This window comes from Clupea harengus, chromosome 5 (assembly GCF_900700415.2).
Source record: "Clupea harengus chromosome 5, Ch_v2.0.2, whole genome shotgun sequence".
In the NCBI taxonomy this organism is placed as follows: domain Eukaryota; kingdom Metazoa; phylum Chordata; class Actinopteri; order Clupeiformes; family Clupeidae; genus Clupea; species Clupea harengus.
Window position 1 is genome coordinate 4,206,984 of NC_045156.1, and position 11,938 is coordinate 4,218,921.

General features: G+C 40.3%; 1 protein-coding gene across 5 annotated transcripts; it reads left to right on the plus strand.

Annotated features, from left to right (window-relative positions):
* The first annotated feature begins 2,383 nt into the window (after positions 1 to 2,383).
* Positions 2,384 to 11,872, plus strand: LOC105912135 (methyl CpG binding protein 2). Of its 5 annotated transcripts, XM_031567372.2 has the most exons (4): positions 2,408 to 2,486; positions 2,592 to 2,683; positions 6,602 to 6,976; positions 7,979 to 11,872. In XM_031567372.2, exons 2-4 carry the CDS (start codon positions 2,655 to 2,657, stop codon positions 9,177 to 9,179), a joined length of 1,605 nt encoding a protein of 534 aa, XP_031423232.1. In that variant the 5' UTR covers positions 2,408 to 2,486; positions 2,592 to 2,654; the 3' UTR covers positions 9,180 to 11,872. The 5 variants fall into 5 exon arrangements, with proteins under 5 accessions (XP_031423230.1, XP_031423232.1, XP_031423229.1 ...); XM_031567370.2 differs by lacking the exon at positions 2,592 to 2,683 and having other exon boundaries at positions 2,384 to 2,486; XM_031567369.2 differs by having other exon boundaries at positions 2,427 to 6,214.
* The last annotated feature ends 66 nt before the right edge of the window (positions 11,873 to 11,938 follow it).

Genomic DNA, 11,938 nt, shown 5'->3' on the forward strand with positions numbered 1-11,938 from the left:
GACGTACTTAACTCTTCTATCTTCTCTCTAATTTATAATCTGTCTCTCACCTTTAACTTCTTACCTCTTTTCCCCTTCTTTCAGGGAACTCTACACACACACACGCAAGCACGAATGGTTTCACCACCATCTCTTCAGGAACCAATCTTATAAGACCTTGAGTGGTGATCTCTTTAGCTGCCCAGGGCTCAGGGCTCAGGGCTCAGGCCTCAGGGAAGCAGATAAGAGGGGTACGGGAGGTGAGCTGGCAGTGCAGTGCGTCATTAACTGATCGCTGACTGAATAACCTGCTCTACATTAGTTATGCATGGCATCTTTCTCTGACTGAGGATTGCACGACTATCAATTAAAATAAAATATAAATTAAAATGGCTGCATTTGATATGTTTTTGTATTCGTTTACTGCAGACATGTGTGTGGACATATTGCCTCCACACGGTCCAAACCCCTGTAATTACCTTATCAAAGTAGGAGTACACATAAGTTGTCTGAGGAATATTGGAACGGAAAGCGCTGGGGTCAAGCCCAGATTGTGCCTGGTTGACACACTTTCCAGATATACACTTCCCGGATGAGACTCCTGGATGAAAGAGGATGACAGTGACATAGAATATCATTACAAGAGGATGCTAAGGGCTTCTTACGCTGTGTTTAAGTGTTTAATAAAATATGTACAGTATTGCATTTCTGCTTCAGGAAATACTTCTCAAACACATGCAGGTGTTGCCTGTTAAGAGGTGATGTGTGAATTAAACGTTGCACTTGTGTGAATTACATGTTGCAAACTGATCCTAGGTAAGCCTTCTTTGTATGTTTGTGTGTCAAAATATTTCATTATTACAGACACAATAAACAGATTCTGAATATTAGGATATCATTTTTCATGAGTGTTTGTCTTTGTGTATGTCTCTATCCATTCCTGATTAGAAACATTTTATTCTGCTAAACCTGTGTTCACCCCATCCCTAAAGGAAGCTGAAAATACACACACATACACAAATACACACTGATATTAACTCTGACACTAACACATACAGTATGTCACACATGCCAGTCAGAGTAAAGTCATTCTAAAACACATTTGGGTTATGTGTGAAGTCCATTATGTATTTATCCATATCATAATTAATTGTCATTTTTGGGACCCTTAAAGACTTAAATTTTTTTAATTGTAACGTTAGCCAGCGGGTACAGTGCTGTGCAGTATGTAAACCTCACTCCCCAACACCTTAAGAGAGCGACAGACACTAGCACCCATGGGTTCTAGCCTCCTTGCTAGCACACCCACTTTCCATGCCCGAGGTTGCGAGTTTGAGTCCGGTGTGGGACTGTACTTGTCCACACAATGCAGGTCACATAATTATACAAGTGTAGTTGCTGGTCACACTTCATGTTACTGTACGGTGATATTGTAACAACAAAATGATGTTTAGTGTAGCTAAGTGTGACATTTCACATACCAATGAATAATATACATCTAGAATGTAGGCTATTTCTACACAGGGCTAGGGTTCATATAAGTACACTGTATCAATGACTGTCAAATTACACACTGATTATTGGTGTGTTACACTTTACTTAATGGTATAATTGCAATGAAACAAGGGCACCGTAATATGAAGTGATATCAGGGGGGTCTTCTCAATACAAACTTTTATTCATTCTTCAGGCAACTACCATGGCTCTCCAGCTCTCAGCCTCTTGAACTTGATGAATAGGAGTGGGTGGGAGGGGGATTCTTGACCCGTTCTGTCCGTACCTGGTCAGATGGACAGATGCTGGACAGAGACATCTTCCCAGACAGTTCCCTCTGGCAAGCTTATTTGATGACAATAGCCCTGACAGAATATAAGCTTTAAAGTGTGATATAGGCCTACGCAGACACATTGTCGCTTTTGGCCTCATTTACAGTATGTTTGATTTCCCCCTTTAGTAACAACTTGCATTAGTTTGCATTAGTTGCAAACAGTTTTAAGCAGTACATGCTGAGATCAATGGCCATAAAGGCTTTACTGCCACCTGGTGTGCGTGTAGCCCAGTCGCTGTCGTTCAGTAAAGTACATTCTACAGTGTGGACTGTCCTTATTTAGGTCAATAATAGTGGATTTTTGCAGCTGGTGAGTGTGTTTGCTTACTAGGTTTGACTTGAAAAATTCAGTTTGATGATATGGTCAAAGACTTAGGATTGGACCTAGAATACAAAGAAGGTAGGCGTGACATGAACTTTCTCAAGGGTAGGCCATCAGTGGTACAAGCACACACTGTCCTTGATGTTTGTACACCCAGCAAGATATTTGAGACAGCATTGATGCCAAGTGTCTGCCCTTAGTTATCAATTTCACATTTCTCGCGGGAGTTGTGTGCAGATCTCGCACAACACCAAAACACACAGTATTGGTGGGCGGGACCCGCTGTGTGAATTCCATATTATTTATATAATTAGTGATTGAAAAAATGGCCGCCGCGGACAGCGGAGGGAGAAGACTGTAAGTGTGTATTTATAATATTGGCCTTGACATTTATCACTCTCGTTTGTCTGTGAGGGGTGGAATTCTGTGATGTGTAAATGGTCTGTTCTTGTTCTCTGAAAGGCGGAGAGAATAAGCTACGTCATAAGCAGTGTTTTTTGCGGTTCATTTGCAAGCGCGCTGGAAATGACTTGTGCGCTCAGCGGAGGTGAGAGGTGCGTATGAGTTTGTGTGCATGTGTCAGTTTCTCGAGGGTCGTGTCAGTTACCACATTAGTTGTTTTACCCAGTGCAGAAAAGTATCCTAAACGAGGCATAAATAACCTACTTCGGGTGACTTGACGGGAGGACACATGCTAACTCTCTTGGCATCAAGGAAGCCCATCCCCTCGCCTTGCAGATATTGAAAATATGCTAACCACATCAGTAAATAGCCAACGTAATCAGAAAACATATTTAGATGCAAACATCTCGGTGTAACGTTGTCCTAAGTGTATGTTTTACGCCTTAGTTTGTGTTTAGGTTTACTGTTTTGGATAGTTGTTTTTTAATGTGTGTTTTGTCAATTACATACTCTGCATCTTATAATGTTGGACACTAACACAATAATCAACGGTCCCTCGGAAGCAACGTCCATATCATTTTATTTTCAACATAAATGCGAAAACTGTCCATTATTTTGCACCATAAACCTCAGCTAGTTGTAGCATATGTCGTGCGTAGTGTAGCCCGTACGCTATGGATGTAGGGGTGCAAAGAGAGCATGCTTTTCTAAAACGTGTTCTGAGGAGTAAGAATTGTCCTTGAGTGAATCAAATCACGCAAATCGTCCATCGTCCGTGCGGTGAAACAGCAGCTCCAAACAGTCCTCAGCAGTAAACACACTTTTGACAAGATGACTGCAGCTCTGTATTGGTAGATTATACCGTGCTATGCTACCAACTCTGCCCCATCAACGCTGTTCTTAAAGTACGCCACTGTCAGGATAGCATGCTATCATTCGCAGTAGGGACATGCCTGGTTAATTAAACCAATATAGGTGACTCTTAGATCGGGAATAGGCTTAACGCTTTCTAATTGGACGGGTGCTGATATATGACCTAATTTCGATTTGAAACAATATTGACGTTCAGTTTGATAAAAAATGATAGGCATACTAAAATCAAAGACATAACTATCTGTTTGAGTGTAGTCTTAAATTACCAAGGCCATGGTCTTGATCAGCCAACATATCATTATATTTAGTCCTAGATTATCCTCAGTCATTTTGAGGGATGTGTGCTTATGCCTTTTACAATCATACAATTTACTTCTAGATATGAAACAGTACCAATAGGGAACCATGACAACAGCAACTTTTTATTTGGGTCTGATTCTGTGGGAATAGATACAACTGTGGCACTGTTCCACACGGTTCTTTAACATTTTTATATTCTACATGAATTGTCCATGTTTTTACTGGGTTTGTCCCTGAAAACGTATTCAAAGATTTCCTTGGGAAAAAATGCAGATGTGGCCATGACATCATGACTTGTGTCCAGAAGAAGGATGTTGTGGACCATCCCTGTTTGTCCTCTTCTGTTGTACCCTAGAATGAGCCTTTTTCTTCCTTTGTAGTTTATCTTTGGACATAGGGATGTAGCATGGTTCAGATACGAAGATATCCAGTTCCAATTTTTTTTCCCAGGCTACATATCCGTCATGTGCCACTTGCCACTAAAATTAGATCCTGGTCAAAATAAGTGACCATTGAACAGAATATTTAGGTGGATGTTTTAAATCAAAACCAATCAATTGAAAATGCTAAATTGTTAAATCTTAATCTTAACGACAGCTGGTAAATGCCATCCCAGGACTTATTCAAAAGCTTCAGTCATCTCACCTTTCAGCCAGCCATCGAGGAATGTAATCAATAATAAGGATATTTAGTTTATTATGGATTATAGATGGCTCTAGTGTAAGTGTAAGATCAGATCAGACTGGCTATATCCAAGCCACCCACTTTTTGTGATTATGGGAGCTGACCATCAATTATGGATTGGGGCTGGGAATGGGTCTGGAACCATCTCAGACAAACCGGCTCCAGACTTTATTATCGCAGAACTGTAACTTTAATTTCATTAGAAACAACATTTAATTTTCATTAGGAACAGCTTTACTTACATTTCTAGCATAGTTTCACATTAATATTGGCCACAAACTACAAGGCTGTGTGTGATGTTGAGGATGTGGATGTTAAGGGTGCAGTCTGACACTGCTGAAGCTGGAAGATTATTGATCTGTTTTGTTACTGGTTGAATTTGAATAAACAATCATTTTGTATCTAACCTTTATTTTTCTACATAATATTGATTTCTGTTGGCTTGTGTACACATCCATGTTCATTTTACTACACTATCTCTGACTTAACTAATGCATGCTACATGTGTGGTGAAATTACGGTCGTCCACAGGGTATGTGTTTGTGAAAATTAAGTCTTTGTTTGCATTATTTATTATGGTTTTCAGCACGAGGAAGATGAACGATAGAAACAATTTATGGCAGATTGACTCATGCGGGAAAATTGGTTCTCATCTTTATTTGTTGAAATTCAAATTAAATGCTAACTACAGAGATGATCAGACGCAAGACCAATTTGGATGAGATTTGGATTTCTTTTACGTGCTGGTACATTCAAAAAACCTTTCTCCAGGGATCCAGACATTATGTTTTGTGTCTTTCAATGTATGATTATGTTGTCTTTGATTACCAGGGATGTGTACAGTTTATTTTGGTAAAGATTTAAAAAATGTGTTTGCCATGATTTAGGTAATCATTCTCCTGGTAAACTGAGGAATGGGCCTTTGCTTTTAAATGTGGGTTGCCTCTTCTCTCCATGTTATATTTGTACAGAAATATGCCACCCACAAATGTCAAATAAACTTTGTTTTCTTTTGTATTGATCTGCGTATTCCTGCTGTAGCATATGTAAATATTGGATCAATGGATTAAATTAAATGTTCTATTATTTACCAGGTATAAAAGTTAAAGTTATGAATGTAACCATGTTTCAGTGACTTGGCCGCTGGCCAACAGTCAGACAGACAAAACTCAGTCTGCTTTTCCCTTGGGATGAGCTTCTGTAACCTACCAGTGCTGTCACCTTGTGACCTTGTGGTGTTGATGAGGTCCTTGTAGCTTTTTTAGCTCACAGAGGTATGACACAGACATGAAAAATGATGGATGAAAGGAATTCCCATTTTTTTTGGAACAGAACACAAGCCTTTAAAACAATGCCGCTTATATACTAGGTGATCCGCAATGGTAGACCCTGTGAAATTGTCTTAGAACAATAATACCGTTATTCAAACAATTTGAAAAATTGAAAGGTTTCTAACAACTTACAAGAGAGTATGGGTGCATCAGCAGAAAATAAATATGCATATTGGCAGTGCGGGAGATATACATATTGACAGTAGCTGACTTGGGCAGTATTGAGGTATATAGACTGTCCGACAGAAACAGAGCTTGTTAGATGGCTGTATAGTACAGGATTACATCCCTGCTGGGCAAGGGGTGCCACTTTCAAAGCATGAATGTTTTTGAGCATGAAGGCCTCCTGAGTCATCTTAGAGGTTGAACTGCAGGTGGTTGTGGCCACAAATAACACTTTTAATTGAACAGGGGGTCTTGGTCTTTTGGTATGCCTTTCTGGATAGGCAGGTCTGGCTGCAGAAGAAGAAGAAAAATTATCCCCATCACGCAAAGGTGAGGTGGGGGTCTGAGAATGGGCTGGAAATTCATGCCCAGCCAATTTTCACTGTGATTCCACTGACCCTGCAAGCTATTGCAGTCAACTGTGGCTGTGTGCTCATCTCATCATCACATCTTCCTGCACAGCTAGGTGAAAGAGTGAAGCTATTATTTTATTTATTTATTATTTATTATTTTGCCCCAGTCAAGTAGTCCTCAGTGAACTATGCACTCAAAGGTACACAAAGACATCAAGTGAGAGGTAGTGAGCCAGCAGAAACACTATAAAAGCTTCTGCAGAACCTACACAGATGCTTTCATGTTTCAGGGGAATATTTATCAAGTACCATTTACCTCTCATTGTGACAGTGAACCTTATGTGTGTATCTTATGACTTCACAGAGAGAAAAAGAGACTAGATCTGGATCAGCAAGGTCAGAAGGTCAGTGTCCCTCCCCCGAAGGAGAAACTCAGCTTGGACCATTGGGATGATGGGCAGTTGAAGTCAGCCTTGTCCTCGCAGCCACCGCCCCATGTCAAGAAGACATGGGTCGACCAGGAAGACCCTGCTGGGCCTTGGAGACTCGAGGAGCCACAGGAAGCCAAGGACATCTCTTCCCACTTTGAGTCCACAGTCTCCCCCCAGCAAAGGGAGAATGCCATGAGAGACCGGGGGCCTCTCTATGATGACCCAACACTTCCACAGGGCTGGACCCGCAAACTGAAGCAGCGCAAGTCAGGCCGCTCAGCGGGCAAGTACGACGTCTACCTGATCAAGTGAGTCATCAGAGAACGTCATCAGCGTCTTGTGTGAACTTACCACCTCTATTGCTATGTAATATGGGGAAATCAGAGAATACATTCAGGTGGCTTTTGCTGTTACCTTTGCTGTGTATGTTTTGTTCAACAACCTAAAAATAGCTCTGTCAACTTGTCTCACTTTAAATGAAATGTAAGTGGTTCATCAAAAAGCCTTTATGTCCCGACACATAAGGAAGTCCTTGTATGTTGATGTCAGAGAACTTAAAAATCCAGTGCCACCTGAATTGTTTTGCAGCCTCTCAAGGTCTGTAGTGAATTTGGTCCTATCGATCCTAAAGGCCAGAGACACCTCACAGATCTTCACCTGTAACATGAGGGCACTAGCAAGTCTATGAGGGCACTAGTCAGAGCCATATGCAGTGACAATTTTCTCTGATGTCATAGACAGTGGGTTGAGAGGTCACATGTTCCTTATTTTACAGAAAAAAAGCTTTTTCCTATTTGGAGTTTTTAGTCTTCTATTGATTCTACCCCGAGCCCAATTCGATTTCAGACTAAGGCCTTGAAAAAAACAGAATGCTGTTCTCCATTTTCCTTCTTTGTGTATGTTTTCTAAGCTGTGTTAATGTCATGGGGTGTTGCGATATAATTAGGCAGGCAAAATATTTTTCTACTTCATTCCATTCACATGATGGATTAGGTTGTACTGCCATATTCAGACAATCTCACTGCCTAGACAGATGAAAAGTAAAATCTCTGCCACACTTGGTGTCTGCCTTCAATTACTGTATATGACACATAGTAACAACTCAAGCTAGCATTTCTTATCAGTACATCGTTTGAAGAATGCTACATTACCTATCTAATTCTACTTCTTCTACAAGCTGGGGTAATGTTTGTCTTTGTTTTTTCCAGCATCTGGTTAGGCTAATGTTTCACACATATGTGGTCACTTGGATTTATTTATCGAAGATTTGTGGCTTACAACCTCAAGTATTTGTTCCCTTTGTTTTTCAGCTCGGAGGGAAAAGCATTTCGTTCCAAAGTTGAACTCATTGCCTACTTCCAGAAGATCGGAGAGACCAACACAAATCCCAATGACTTTGACTTCACAGTGACAGGCCGTGGCTGCCCATCTCGGAGAGAGAAGAGGCCTCTGAAAAAGCCCAAAGTGGTGAAGCCTGTTGGCAGGAGGCGAGGGCGTCCAAAAGGGAGTGGCAAACGTAGGCACACCGAGGGCGTGGCAGTGAAACGTGTGGTAGAAGAAAGCCCTGGGAAGCTTTTAGTCAAGATGCCATTAAAGGCTCTCAAAGCTGAAGCCGATGGACCTACTGGGCTTGCCCAAGTGCCCGTTGCCAAAAAACGCCGTGGACGCAAGAAGAAAATGGCGCCGGATGTACAGACGGCCCCAAAGAAAAGGGGACGTAAGCCCAGAGGAACCATACCATCAGGGAAAATCACCAGTCCCAGTATCAGTGTGACACTCCCGGTCACCGTACACATCACTGATGTAAGGCTGAAGGCAGTCAAGGGAAGTTCGGCAAAGTCACTGCAGGAGACAGCTCTGCCCATTAAAAAGCGCAAAATTATGGAGGACCAGACAAACTCCGCAGGACCTGTGTTTTCAGAGAGCAGGAAGAGCGACAAGCTGGTTTTAGGCACAGAGGTCAATATGAATGTACTAACCCAGGAACAAAAGGTGTTACACACTGACACTCAGACCGAGAAACCAAAATCTTCCATGTCCGTGGCAGGTAGAGGTTACATCCCCTGTGTTACTCCTTCTAACAAATTGAGCGAAAACAACCAAACAGCCCAGCAGCATAAACACCAATATCATCCCGCTCCCCACAATCAACGCTTCACTCCTCCTACTCCCGTACCTCCCCTCTCTGTTCACCCAGCCCATACTCAGTGGGCTGGCAAGAGCAGTGAACCCCAAGACTTGAGCAGACCGAGGCCCTACCAGCCCCAGCAGCAGCCACTGGCAAACAGACAGGCATTCATACAGCACCATGCGCCCCACCGATTGTTGAGTTCCAAGAATCAAGCTGCAGCCGCCGTAGCCACAGAGCCCAAAACCAAGCACAGAAGCGGAGGGAGGGTCGAGGAAGAGGAGGAGGAGATAAAGAATGCAGCCGCTGCTTCAGCAGTGCCCCGTCCAAGCCAGGAAGAGACAGTAGAGTCCAGGACCTCAGTCACAGAGCGACTGAGCTGACTTTGACAGTCCAGAAGCAGGTGAGAGAGATGAGGGACGGTGCACAGGCATTGTAACAAACTGTATATGGTAGATACATATGTATGTTTATGTGTGTGCATATCTGTACTGATAGAATCAACAGGCAGCTTTTCCCCCGTGGTTTAGGCTTATAGAACCATAAGTAGTAAAACACTATACTATACATGTTAATGGCTTTGTTAATGTTTGCGCTTTAAAATCAACAATATTCATAACCCTTACAAATTTCAAAGTGCTTTTAAACCCCCTCTCTCAATTTCTTAGGGGCTGAAAACCTCAAGTGACTTAAATATGAAATTCTTGACTCTTCCGCAAAAGAAAGTGTAATCATTTAGTTTACATCACTGAGTTGCAAAGTATAGACTTGGAACTCTTTTTGACAATTCTCCATAAAGCCAAACTCAGATTATGTAACACATATGGTTTTCTCTAGCTTAGGGGAAAGGTGTAGTAACTGATGTTACCATAATATTGCTGGTCACACATAAATACCATCAAACTTGCTTTTGATACAAGTGCCTGCTGTATGAAGTGAGACATGCACAGAATACAAACAGAATGATTTATTTATCAATGATTGCATTCATATATTGCAGTAATACAATGGAAAAATATCATTGTCACCTTGACGAAATAGAGGGGTTATCTGTGTGACACCCCTGTACATGTATCAATTCACTAACACCATGACAAGTACATACCAACACCGAAACATTTTCTTAGATGGCACTCCATGTGTCTTTTACATATGTTTGCAGACTAATTACAATATCTATGTCAATCAGTCCCGTCCAGGAAATAACAAATAGCTGTTTATTGTACAATACTTTACAATGCAGGGTAATTATATTTGTGGATATTTTTGCACATCATTTATGTATTTAGTTTGCAAGATTGTGATACTTTTAAATGAACATCAAGTGTAGACATATTTCTTGCATCTTCAAAACAAAAGAGCAACAAACTATATGATACACACTTATGTAAAAAAAAAGAAACAGAAGAAACAGCCTACCCTCTCTTGTCAAGAGTGATTTGTGTCATAGCACCATGGTTTTGTGCAGCATACTGCATGTGTTGAAAGAGGTTGTCATTACAGTCTGCCCAATACAAATGGGTGTACATGTAAAGAAACATCACCCTGACAAAGAAGAAAATAAAGTGCAGATAGACTGCCATATGTAAGTTATAGATAGATGTGTTCTCCATATATTACAATCAGTGTCATGACTTAAAAAATGCATTCTTAAATAAGTATAATCAAATAAGCACTTTGACTATTAAAATATCATACATTGTTAATTAGTTTGCTTTTTACAGTTTTTGAGAACAAGAAGCTTTACCTTCAGATAAGATGGCAACTACCCTCCACCCATTTGGGTTTATTTTTCTTGCTGTTCTAAGGACAGTTCCTTACTGATTTAAGATTAATTTTGTTTCATATTTCCCTTTCTTTAAATGTTTCTCTACCTGACAGCCACCACAAAGTTCCCATATTGTTAGTAGGAATTTAATAAAGATGAAATCTAGATTTGAAATGAAGAAATGTAGTGGGAGGGCGTTAACAAATTTGGTCAGTATATGTACACAAACAAAATGGATTGAGCTGCATGAGAACATGTTAATCTAGGCAATCTACCCGTCAAAATCCAGAAAAATCTGGTTTACATAACTGACAGATAAGGTAAAGACCAAACTAGTTATGAAAGGAAAAGGGTGAGTGTAGCTGAAAGGTTGGCTCAGTAGCCTCACAACTCATTTAAGAATGATAAACTTTTCATGACTGTTTCTTTCACCACAGCACCCTCCTGTGTTTAAATATTGAATCTATGTTCAAAACCTCCAAACAAATCATGGTCAGTTCCCCCACACTACATCATTTTCTGAAACCAATCAGTGGCTATACATGGCATGGATTCCTGTCAAGGAATAGTAAATGTTTTTTTTTGTTGTTTTTTTAGATATTGTCAAACCGTTTAAGCCCAGTTGTCTAAGCATTGCTTAGGTTAGTCTAAATGTTACCAGAGACACTTTTAAACACTTAAATAACCATAATTATACATGTTGTGCCTTGATATTATCAACAAGTCCTTTACTTAAAAAAAAAAAGATTTCATTTATTTTTAGACTGAAAACATTAAAATGTAGTATTGTAGCCCTTACAACATGTAAAGTCAATGCGTGTGAAACAATGCATCATTCATTCTCATACTAAATTTGGGGAAATTGAAGACATTTCTGCATTGGTTGCATGTTGGGCTTGCCTCCTTTATAGTATATGACATTTCATATTATAGCCTTACACAGATAGAATTATTAAAAAGAAAATAATTGCACCTTATTAAGTGTTCAGTAACAGGATCCCATTGTCTATTTTGTATATTGTTTTGTGTTTCTCTAGAGATGTCTTATTTTTATAGTGTCCATTTTGTAACTGTAAATAATGGTTTTGATTGTCATTCTGCTACATGCTTAGAATTTTTCCTTGAGTATTTTATTTTACTGCTCTTTTGTTGTTTTGTGGCAGTTCCTTTCAGTGAATACAAATATAGCCTATCTTATTAACCTGCTTTTTTTGGGGGAGGGGGGGGGGGCATTGTGATGATCAACAAAATAAGATCACGTCTTGTTTACATAGAACAAATAAATGCATGCTGATGTTGTCAAGCTCATATTTAAGTGCACTGAACTAAATATTGTAGCCCCTGACAATGTGTGATTACATGTGCATGTTACAT